Below are 13247 nucleotides of genomic sequence, written 5' to 3'. Positions count from 1 at the left end.
AAATTACAGGGGCTGGAGTGGAGGATAAAGACATTACAGTTATAGTTTATTTTCGAGTTATCTTGTGACTAATGAAATTAGAAATTAGAAATGTTTATTTGCCAGACCTTGGGGTTGTAGTGGGGAATCTATTTGACTCGTCAAAATGGCTGAAGTGACGTGGTGACCGTATGACCACTTTTCTTATTTTACCCCAAACTACACATATTATCTGGTAGCCATCACATATTTTGACGAGTACAAGGTATAAAAATAGAAATTCATATCTTAAAAAGTTGATACTTTAGTTTGTTAAAGGTAAAAAACAAAAATAATTGGGTGTTACCATAGCAATAAAGTTTTAATACTTATAGTTGAATAGTAAATCCGGGACACGCATGAGTACATACAAAAAAAATGCTGTTTGTTAAAAATAACTGTCAACACAGATTGTAAAAACATATGTAAATAGATTTACGACTGCGAAACGCTGAATCGTTTAAAACTTCGTGTCACCCATTTTGTAGCTATAAAGCATTTTATTGCAGCCACAGGTGTGTGGAAAGCCGCAATTCTGAGTGATCGTAAACAAATGTTTATGTGGTATCCTCGGCGACTCGAGGACTTGCCGATCGACTGTCGCTTCAACACCGATCATCGAAATGTCGGTCCTGGCAGTAATTCGCTTGTGCTATGAAATGCTGCATACGAAATTAGCTGCTGAGTTCTTACAGGTTACATTAATCAATGAGCATTAAGATCGTTGCAGTGATACGGTTGCATCAGCGAGAGTTAGATTGTATAACCATCAAATGTTTTCAAAATAAAAACTACGATTTTTTAAAGTAGTTAACTATTTCAACCTCACAGCTAGCAGAGAGAAAATATTGGCTACTGTGACTGTGAATATCGGAAACAGAAAACACTATACATTAACTTATTTATTAGGCGTATTTACAATGGCACTGATTGTTGTAATATTGGTCTAATGTAGTGTGTGCTACGCTAAATCGGGCATTAGGCCGGACTGGCCGAGTTTCAGGACGAGTCGGGACCATTAACCGAGGTTCATATGGGTCACCTGAATTCGCGTTAACTGCGGGCCACGGACCAGCGCACTCGTCCTCAATATCGTTTCACTAGAATCGTTTTGGCCCAGCTTTATGTAATAGTTACACGTTAGGGTTTACTGCCGCTCCAGTATCAAGTTTTATATTCTTGACCTATATTAATGGATCTTAAATTTAACAAGAAAATGGATGCTGTTTCGAGTGATTTATTCGTTTTATCAGTTTTATTAATCCATGTTTAAAAGAAGTATATCAAAAGTTGAATCATAAATTTGATGAAAGATAAAAAAGATCTGAATGAATGATATTCAATTAAACCTGTCTGCGTTGGACGGGACGGCCGAAACGTTTTTCAACATGTTCTTATCAGTGCAATTTTATTCTGTCATTTAAAATATTATATTTTATCAGCGAAGGCTTTAAATATGAAACGGGTGCTGTATTCGGATGTGAAGCGAATGAAACATTAAAACAGAAGTTCCGAGTGATAAAATGCCTGCACGGGGCTCGAATGTTTAATTAATTCCCTGTCTGGCTCCCTCATCGGTTTTATTACATATTATTACAATTATAAATACCAGTACTGATACTCGTAATTGAAGTTGTGCAGTAGGTACTTTCTTATTGTTTTATTTTCATTTATTTAATGCGATTGCTTTTGGTATCAATCCGTAGTATAATTAAACCGCGCGGTTATTTTATGCGATAAACGCAGCGTTGAACGCAATGCGTTTGCCGCACATCCATTTTACATCAGATAATCTAATGACACTATATTGCTTTACGCGGTAAGCGCATTGTTGTTTTCCCTACATTACGTTGACGCATGCGTTCAACACTGTGTTATCGCATAAAACAATATCGCGGTTTAATGAAAAACACACGTTCGTCGGCAAAAAGTTTCCCATTTTAGTTGTTTGCAGTAAACTATGAAAATGAAATGTTCAATATAGATAAGTAAGACAGATTACAATGCTTTAGTTTAGATGTTACTTAATTCGAACACTTTTTGTTCTTTTTAGGAGTTCCGTAGTCAACTAAAAACCCTTATTTAGTTATTTGTCCGAACAAATGCAGTCTGATTGAAATAGGTTACTATTTTTATCTCGTTTTGTGATAAATTATAATGTATTTAATCAATGTTTTAAGGAACTTACAATTAAGCTCGCCTGAAAGGACGCGACAAGGTCGAGCAGTTTGGTCTGGCAATGTTCAATAACTCAGTCCATTCACCGTTTTCCAATTATCAGCATGTCAGTATCTTTGCATTCATTTATATAGTACGAAAAAATGCTTCAAATGAAACTACAACTACCGACTTAATTGTCCGACTTGTTCATTTTAATTTACTTTTATTATTACCTGCATGCAGATTTAGGTAATACTTATTATTTCTCAATACTCAATTCTCAAGACACAATATTTTATTGCAAATTCACAAAGTGGTTGTACAGGTGGTAAACTTATCTTACTAATTGGTCTTGCTCTAGTATCTTGGTCTTTGTGAACCCTGTTGGGAACTGCAATATTATTATTTACAATTCCAAGGAGAGGAGAATTTGTGATTAAGTATCTTATAAACAATAATAACTAGCCCACACAAACAACAATAATACCTACATAAAATAAAAATTAAATTTATGGAATAAATACAGACTTCGTTCTATGCCTATTCAGGCAGGAAGGCAGGATGTGCTGAACAAAAATTGTTTTAGTATATCATACTACCGCACCGCATTCAAAGAAATAAATAAATGATTTATTGACCCTGACACCTAATAGTCTCGATAGTATTCTTTGAAACATTTCATTTGTGAATATACCTACCTAGAGTTATGTGATACCCAGTATTCGCAAAATATGATATAATCAAAACATCATATGCTATCGTGCTAGTCGTAAAATATGACTTTTCTTAGATCATTGACATTCACAAAACACTAAATTCGTTAAATATGACACCTACATTCGTAAGTAATTGAATTACAGCGTATTTACAATAAGAACTATATGTGAAATAAAAAACGCACTTACGAATATTGCATCCTTGCATCAAACTGTAAGACTTATAAGAATTATTTTGTCTCACAATCCAATGTTATTGTTTCAGGTATCTGGAATGGTCCAAAACAGAAAACTGCATTACCGTCCACCCGATCGAATGTCCAGGTAATTATATAGTTAATTTCCTTAGGTATAACTGGAATAGGGTCATGCTTTCCAAACACATGTAATAAAAACCCAATTTAAATCGTCTGATTAGGTTTTTTAATACGAATAAAGAAATTCAAATTTGAGAGACCCTTTTCCTGTAGAGGCGCGTGTGTTGCTTGGAGACCGGAAAATGCCCTTAGGGGAAACTCTTACCAAAAACTCAAATAAAAAGATCAGGATATTTTATAGGCACACGTAATTATAATGGCTCTTGAAGACCCCATCGAGTAGACGGTATGTAAAAATGTCTGGCAATATTAGCAACTTATTATTGAAATCCAGTTTTTTGCAGTTTACTAGAAGTAAGATTTATAAGCTATAAAAAACAGGCACTTTCTATATATATTTTTTATTTAATTTCATTTCTCTCTAGTTTATATCTCGACACCTATTGTAGCGTAATGTTTCTTTACATAAGAGTTTTGCTCCAATGCGTAGACTATGGCTACAGTGGCAGCGCCGTTAGCAAAATCAAAGTTAATTAAATACATTATGGTATGCTTGTTTGCCACCGTCGTGGTATAAAAAAAAAATTAACGACGTCCGACAATTAGCAAATATTGAAATCAAAAGGACCATTAGTCATCATGTGACACCCGGAACGCCACAAGTGGCGCGGGGGGCGCGCGGGGTAATGTTAGGATGGCGTGTCCGAACGAATTAACACTTTTCTACTTACTCGGCAACTACATCATATTAAGTGTAACAGAATGAGCGATGAAACCGGGCACTTATATCAAGCCTGAACTGAATAACGACACATAAACTTAAATAACGGCACCGTTTCTTACTATTTAATAGACTTACAATAAGTACCTAATAAGGCGTGAAACATTAAATATAGGGCCGATTCGAACTTTCAGATACGTCAAACATTTGCTAAAGATACGATATGGATTAGATATATAAGTGTTAAAAGTGACGTTTCTTCACACAAAAACGCCACTTTTGATTTGACACTGACATATCCAATCCATATCGTATCTTTAGGAAATTTTTGACGTATCTTAAAGTACGAATCGGCCCGTTTGTTATGGTTAATAAATTATTATTTTTATTAGAAACGTAATACAATTTATGTAGTTCACATGCTGTAATTATTCCTAATATAGAACGTGTGCTATGTTGCCAAAATAATTACCGCTATAAAAATACATGCAACTGATGTTTATCTTTGCAAAATATTTCATTTAAAGTGGCGTTCAGAGTTATGATTTTACTGCGTTGTAGTAGAAACAATATTTTTTATCAATTCAAAAGGCTTTATTTGTCATTATTCTTACTATTTTTCGTTTACAAAAAAAAAATACTGGAAAATTCTGTCAAATTAACCTAATTCTGAAAATGATACCCTTTCGTTAGAAGCAGCATAATATCAAATAAATAACAAATGACGTATTTAAGCACTGGAAACAAATTAATACTGTCGATTGCAAGCCCATTTGGCTTCTTACCGCCCTTTACGCCGGTACCACCAAGAGGGATTGCTCTATTATGAAGCAATTACTCACTCCATGACTAATATATGCTTAAGTGGTACTTAGTGCGGCACGTTTCGGAATAATAGCTACGTTAGATTTTACCAACAAAAGTCACGTTGTGCGTGGGCTTGTTTGCAAAGTATAAGAATATACAAAATATCATGGAAATCCATGTCCTGTTTATAAATATTACATAATTTTATCATTGAAAAAAGTTTGATAACGTAACTTATATGAAAGCATGAGGTACCCACATGTATATCAATTATAAGAAAAGATTATAATACTCGTATGACGAAAATCTACTACCTTGTATTTATAACGGTTAACGATCCCATATAATATTAACCCAAGATCTTATAATTGACGGGTATAAAAGCAAAAACGCCTCTGTCCATAATATTTACACAGGCGTTTTTGCTTTAATGCCGCTCAATTTAATATATAAAAAATTCCGTACTAAATTAATTTGTGACACAATTTTGACATTTGCGAAATATGGACAGAGGTGTTTTTGCTTCTACTATACCCGTCAATTATTACCGTGGTATTTATTACTCGTAATTGTATCGTTACCATCACCGTTTCTAATTCCAAAACTGATTACAATTTAGTCAATTTGTCTTCCTACATACATTATTTATTGAGGAGATAACACAGAAAACATACATGGCACGAACAAAAAAAAACTTAAATAGCATAAATGTCCTTAAATACAGATGCTACTAGATGCATTAGGTACCTACTACTACTATCCATTAAGCCAAATGAGTGCTATGAGAATCCACTGCCGAATATCTGTTCTGCCCATATTTAAAAGAGCCAATAAGCATTAAGTCCCCTTCAAACACGCCTTACCGTAAAGTCTGTAAGCCAACCTGTTAGTCGGTTATATTGATGTGTTTGCATTAGCGACTGCAAGTCCTTCCCTCTTGAGAAAATCCGAAAACGTTATTTGAAGGTATTGAAACTGTTGGAATAGCGATAACTAATAGGGATCGAAGTTTTCTGTTTGAGGATATTCAAAAATAGGGTGAATAATCGGTTATGGGGGCCTATATTGGGGAATCGCAAAGCCTCTACCAGCCATAAAGCGATACTCGTATATAAACGAAACATTTTGTACATACTAAAGGGGTCGGGTCATGAAAAAAGTTGAAACACTGGCTTAGATAATACCTAGCGTGGGTTTTTAACCTTTTCTTTAACTATTCGGTCAGTAGGGTAGTCAGAATTTAGCATTTGCTATGTAGATGATCCATTATGAAAAGGGCTTATAAGTGCCATAAAAAATATATTTGGTTATTTTAAATACCATAAAATAAAAGTTTTAAATATCGGGCACCGTAACCATGGCAATGAGTGACTAGAAACAGCTGATTCACCTAAATTTTATTTCACTCCAAAGTGGAAAACTTATCGTAGGTATTATTCATGTTATCATGCTACTTAAGTTGAAACAAAAGCCTCTACCTAGCCTAATAATGGGATTGTTATCCAGCCATGCTGTTCGTACTATCTGATGGCAGCGATCCTGTAATTCATTATTTCGTTCTCGTGAGGCGAGCCCAGGCGAGCTTGTGTCTAGTGTGCGGTATTATATTTACTTACCACATCTCTTAACTACTTTAGTCCTCACTTTGAATTGTGAACTTTGTCCTCACTGATATACGGTGGTATTTCTTATGACATACTTCAGGAGCGTTTTGAGATGAGAACGTAAATGTGATAGAAGATGTAACTAATGAACATATTGTGTTTGTTGAACTAAGTTTGGTGCTGCCATTTATTTGTATTTTAATGTAGAAATGTTTAGGTTTGTTATGACGTTCATTTTGTAATTCGCTAGTATCAAGCTGCAACAAGAAGAGATACTACGAAATAACTACCATCACAAAATTTTGTAAGATGTTTATATCCGTTTTGATCCAAATACTCTAAATTAATCGGTGGCCCTAGAAAAACTAAACCCTGTTTAATGCCAAAAGTATATTTCAAGAAAAGAAGAAATACTTAAAGATACTTATTAAAAACTAAATGAAATGATAATAGGTTCTAAAAATAAAAGGAATGCATACATAAACCAAAGTTAAAATTGTTAAAAATACTTACGTAGAAGAACTTTCCTCATACGGTTTTTCTTGCCGCGAGCAAAATAAACTATGTTTATCTTACCCTACATGTAGCCGTACCACGAGTTGGTACTTGACGTTTACGTTAACGACTGCTTAAACTCGATCACAGTCCATCTAGCTCGCAATGCGATCGAGTTCACGCAGGCGTTAACGTAAATTTCAAATGCCAACTCGTGGTAGCCGCGCTGACCTTAAAACATTCACCCATTTCAAAAGAAAAACTGCTTTTAACTTTATCACAAATTGAATCCATGTACGTTCTCAAGATTTCAAAGTAAACATCGGTTCCAACTTTGAAATTTGAATGCATGTGGCGCTTCAGAGAGAGCTGCGTTAATTAGCAGCCTACCAATGTACGCAATGTGCAGTTCCTTGAGGAAGTGCGCTTCGCGGAAGACTCGGTGACTGCTTGAACTCATTAGTCTTATGACGACAGTATTGCATGTAGTTGAAACGACTAGCGTTTTATGCTAGCTTCAAAGCCAAGCTAGTTTATATATGACAAAAGCGTTGTCACACCAGTGAGATATTAAATATGTAGTTATTTGTTTTACAAGGGAGCAAAGTTGTTGTTTAACCGCTCGTCCTAATATTGACATCTGAGCAAGCGAAAGATTACAAAAAGTGGAATCTTGAGCAGTGAGCTAGGTATATTTGGATGACTATAAATGAATACATCAGTTGCCATCATGATTTTGTAACAAAATCTAGCCAAGTCAATATAAATCTAGTACAATAGATAAGTAGGTATTTAAAGTTAAGTAGTAATTTCAGTTTGGTAGTCTCGAATGTCTGGACTGGACAGAACTAGACTAGAAATACGTGATAGGGCAACGGACCTGCGTTATTGTTACGAAGACTGCCGAATTCAAGGCAGGAGAAAATTTTCCAGTGTAATCAGAGTACATAATTACGAGTATGAGGGCTCTTGAGATGCCAGCACACACATACATATGATGTAGAAAAGTAGAACGTATTGTTATTTCGCTCTGTTTTCTTGGTTGATACTACTAACCTTTTTACTAACTAAGGGCATTAACTACTGGCAGATGATTACCGTTCCTAATTCTCCTCTGGCTAATCCTCTGAACTGTATTTAACCTAGCAATAAACAGAATACACCATTCATTGCGTAAGTAATTAAATGAACTTTTTCCTTCACTCAAGGGACGCAAGTAAGCCGTGGTCCGGTAAGGGCGGTAAGCCTTGTGTTTAGCGGGTAAAGACTTGGATAGGCTCAAGGCTCAAGGATGAGTCTGCTTACTCATGACATAGCGTACAATGAAACAGAGGGTGGACTCTGAGGAACTATAACGAATGTTCGATTTTCGGCCCGATTCGAAGAATGCAATACGATAAAGATAAGTTCTTGTTTAGATAATTTCTCATTTAGATATCGTTTATATGTCGTATAATTGACAGAGGCAGGTCGATTGGGGAACCAATGTTACTTTGACGTTAGAAATGTCGTAGATAGAATCGAAATAAACGTCAATTTTGACATGTCGTTTAGTTATCGATCTTTTAAAGATATTTCCAAGATCTTAAACGTGTCCTAATCATTCTTCGGATCGGGCCGTTTATCATTTTTAGGGTTCCGTAGCCAAATGGCATAAAACGGAACCCTTATAGTTTCGCCATGTCCGTAATCTAAAAATTTAATTTTTTTTAGGGTACCTCCCCTACACGTAAAGTGGGGGTGATTTTTTTTTTCGCTTCAACCCTAGAATGTGGGGTATCGTTGGAAAGGTCTTTCAAAACTAATAGGGGCTTTCAAGAAACATTTTTTGATAAAGTGAATATATTCGGAGATAATCGCTCCGAAAGAAAAATAAAATGTGTCCCCCCCCCCCCCTCTAACTTTTGAACCATAGGTCCAAAACATATGAAAAAAATCGTGGAAGTAGAGCTTAAGAAAGACATTAAATGAAAACTATAGCGGACATGATCAGTTTAGCTGTTTTTGAGTTATCGCAAAAAGTTTTCCCTTCATAGTAAAAAGACTTATTTTAATTAGGTACTGATTATGCAAATTTGCCTATTTGTTTAACTCAGGTGAAAGGTACCGTTTCATCCCTTGGTTAACAATTTACTATACTTTAAGCTCCAGTTTAGCTTATTGTGACAGAAGAGTAACTACGGAACCCTACACTGAGCGTGGCCCGACATGCTCTTGGCCGGTTATTGTTTTAATGTTTTACCACCTCACCTGTTACGCCGTAATGCGTAGCATACCTCCTTATGCCGTAAAAATCGTTTTGTACCGTAATTAGTCAAATTAGTGTTATGATAATAGAAGTTGTATAACAAGAGCAACTCGTGCCGTGTAGCGTCGCATAAGGCATTTATTTACCATGTGTTCAGTTTTCAGCATCTAGACACTACGAGGTCAATGCAAACTTACATTCCGATATCAAAATGATGTCATTTTGTCATTATTCGCGCTTGCATTTCGCTCTTACTTGTTCAGACGTATATTGGCACAAGCGAGACGCACGGGCCAATGATACCACAAATGACATCATTTTGATATCGGAATGCAAGTTTGCATAGGCCTCTATATAAATATCACATCAGAATTAATTTGAAAATGGTATTTGCATTGCCATTTAGTACTTATCGCATCCGCTGTACCAATTCATATTATTGTTAAGCCCTCTAGCTAATGGTCGTTTTTGCACAGGGCGCGGGCGTGAGATGGCACGCGCGGGCATGCTGCACAGGGGAGGAAAAAATGGAGCCGAGTGAGTACCCACGAATCCAAACTGACGCAGCCAGCGAATCGATGTGCCTTGCATTTTATATATGAACGTGAAAGGGTCCTGACGTGCTTTAAAAGCTTCGGATGTTACATTTCTCAACTGCTACGTGACGTGATCTATGCTGTTGGCAATTTGGTTAAATTCAAATTACGGCTGCATTGCCGCTGAAAATGTCAATGTTCTTGATAAATGACATTCCATTTTTGGCGAGGTAGTCGGCAGCAACGCGGCGCGACTAGACATGACCTACCGTTTGCTGCTTAACTGTCTTTTTCAATTCTGGCTGGTCTCTATTCTCTAGTTGCGAATTCATCACATAGATTCCTAATGAAAATTTGTGTACAAAATATACGAGTAATATTTGCTTGTATATTTAGGTAAATGGAAATTGTAACACACAATGTTCTGCGGAAATAGTACATTGTGCGAAGGTGCAAGGGGGCGAGGGGTGGGGGGGGGGTAAGTGAAATTCTGGATACAAGGATTACGAGGGTGGTAATTCGTGTGTCAGCCTGCGGCTGTCGGGAATTTAAGACCCGAGTTTGCAATATTCTTACCCCCGGAATTACACACAATGTTTTTCATCACACTTAATTAAAAAAAAAGCTATAAATCCGTAGGGAACAATATAGGCCTTTGTCCTTCAGTACACCTGCATGAAATAAGATCTTTTTCGAGCAAGTGTGATGAAAATTATATTTTTTGTTATTTCGATAAGTACCTCTGAAACATTAGTAATTCTCCACTTTCCCATTTACGGCTGCCCCAGCCAGAGGTACTTACGTATCCTTGTAAAGCTCTTTACAAAGTGTTTGGATCTAGTTTATTCCAAATCAAATTATTAAGTTTTGGATAGGTATTAATATAATTATAGTTCGAAATATACTAATACCTAACATGGTTTCACTTCTTTTCAATTAGGTACGTGTATCTCAAGTAGGGACTGATTCAAACGTCGAGGACGAAGTGACATACAAAAAGTGTTTCACAAATTGTTAGCGCAGACGAGCCACAGCCTACATGAGTTAGCACTTAGAGTAATTGCCGCACAAATACAGGCTTTTATGATTACATTTTTGTGGACTCCTGCGGCATGTAGCGTTATGAAGGCAGAGGGGAAAAAAGACTCTGGAATTGGGTTATGCTCGTATAGGATTCATGGCTTTGGAAAGTATTATGCTGAAGAATTTTAATTAAAGCGTGCATTATAGCCAATGTCCCTAATTTTTTTTAAATACTAGTGTAATAGGTTTTTGCATAGTTTGCATAATATCCGTTATAAATTTGTGAGCCAGTTCAATAGACTAAGAAAATAATACTGGTATTTTTTGCCTTCAAAGAACGTTAAAACACCGGCGCAATCAAGTATGCAGCTCGAATAACCTCATCAACACCTAAAGAAGATCATAAACGTGAGAAAAGAATGAAAATTCTCGGAACGATCACACAATTGCCATTATCACAAAGTACGGCGCTCGAAGGGCTCACACCACCGCCCGGGTCTCAGGTGCTGGCCTGATGGAGCAATTACTTATTTTAATATTTTTAATGCGGGTCTCCATGGAATCTTCTCGCCCCGTGATACAAATTCTATTATTACTCCCAGTCCCAAAATGTATTTAAACGCGTACAACAAACTTTAAAACCTGACTAATAGGAGTAATAGGTATCTGCAACTTTTGGGAATAATACCTACTCGCCAAATTTAAACATCCTAGAGAAAGTTTCAAGTGGACAGTAACAAGACAAAATGGTTAAACAGTCCTAGTAAAGGATAGTTGCTTGAATGTTCCAAGTCTAAGTTGGTACTAAAAGTGTTAAAGTTGGCGATATATTCATGATCTTTTATTGCGTCTGCAAACTTTACCTATCTAAAAGTTAAAACAAAAAACATCACGGAATTACATATCTTTCTGTTTTAAAAATCCGTTTTAACACTCTCCAGTTATAAAGTTTAATATTATTAATGTCAGGCAACTTTACTATAAAATAAAATACCATACCATACCATATGATTATCAAAATCAGAAGGACCTAGATGAATTTCGAATATTACCAGAGTCGGTCAATAGGGTTGTTTCCATCTACAAATCTTAGGGCAGAATTGTATCCCAATAAAATCTTTTGGATTATAAGAACATGTTAAACTACTTTTAGGGGACCTGTAATGACCATATTTTTGTAAATATTGAATTTAAAATATCTTTTGGCACACGGCACGTGACCAAACTAGAAACGTCATTGAAGATTCTGATGACGTCACAACTCACGGATTGACACTGTTGACAGTTAGGCGATAAACAACAAATGACAAATGTCAGTTGACAGTTCGTATCTTCTACGTGTGTATGTAGTTATGTGTCAAACCGTAAACTGTGACGTCACACAATTTTCAAAGAGCGTTTTGGGCGCGAAAGCATCTGTCAAAATATATTTTGTTAATTTAACATATTTAAAGCCGTTTTTAGTATAAAAGTTGAATTTTAGGGCAACTTTTAGTTAATATAGAACGTAATACAAGCGTTTCAAAAAATTGGAAACAACCCTATTGCGTTAATTCTCGCCCAAACAACATTACATCTGTTATACATATTTGCATTTATTTATCGGGTTTATGAAAAAAAAGACATGTGCTAACTTTGTGTTAACTTTCTTAAACTTCTTAATTCTTATGCACGTTAGTCCTTTGACGCAACTTTATTCCAGCAGGTAAGTACCCTATTGAGCCAGAACAAATGAAGATCTTAACTACATAGCGTACCGCTGTCTTCTCCAATCTCCATCGTTGTATTTGCGATTCCCTCCACGATTTATTTCAGGATCATTTTGAAGTCGTAATGAACCGACGAGGATTCGTATCTGGAATATCTTATTGCGGCATTTTATAATTCAAATTGATTGTGATTTTTCTCTAAATTATTTGGGTCTTCTATAAAATAAAATGTTCTCTAGAAATTAACTTGCTTGCTTCAACCATAATAATTATTATTTTCTCCGTAATTTGTAGTAGAAACGCTGAGATGCTAAACGCACAAACTCGATTAAATAAACAAATACAATAGTCTCTAAAAGCGGAACAAGGAAATGTTTCCTAGAAGTGCCGGGTTCGATTTCCGGTCTCGTCCGCGGGTGAAAGCATTTCAATTTAATTTTTGCACTAAATCGTGGTTTCAGTGATTTCTGCCAGTCAAATTTGTTTATTTAGTGTTCTGTATAAAAATTGGCACAATTTCTGCTCAACAGCCAGTCTTCCGAATTATTTGATTCAAATCAGGTAACCTTAATGTAAAAAAACTTCGCAGTAAATCTTGGGACATCGTTATTGCCTGTTGATGACTACTCATTAGGGATTTAGGACATAATCGCTGAGACTAGACTATGTAACCGAGATTGATTGGACAATGGAATCTTTCATTTCTACAGGTTTATTAAACTTATATAAAGGCTACTAGACGTTATCACTAATGAAATGACTAGTATGATCATAAACTTCTTAGATGATAATTTCATGTTTTATAAATAAGGATTTATTAAGGAAAACAAACCAAACAACTACTTGCTGAATAAGTATTATTAGACATTAAAATATACAATTTAGAAAGTTTA

General features: G+C 35.7%; 1 protein-coding gene across 1 annotated transcript in view; it reads left to right on the top strand.

Moving 5' to 3' along the window:
• The window catches only part of LOC133517853 (uncharacterized), a 194246-nt gene that overhangs the window by 99997 nt on the left and 81002 nt on the right, over positions 1-13247 (top strand). The window contains exons 4-5 of the mRNA XM_061851308.1: positions 3160-3218; positions 9563-9623. Of these exons, the coding sequence (XP_061707292.1) occupies positions 9577-9623 (47 nt within the window). The 5' untranslated portion in view covers positions 3160-3218; positions 9563-9576. The remainder of the gene's footprint in view (positions 1-3159; positions 3219-9562; positions 9624-13247) is intronic.

This window comes from Cydia pomonella, chromosome 5 (assembly GCF_033807575.1).
Source record: "Cydia pomonella isolate Wapato2018A chromosome 5, ilCydPomo1, whole genome shotgun sequence".
Classification (NCBI taxonomy): domain Eukaryota; kingdom Metazoa; phylum Arthropoda; class Insecta; order Lepidoptera; family Tortricidae; genus Cydia; species Cydia pomonella.
This window is presented reverse-complemented; position numbering and strand designations above follow the sequence as displayed.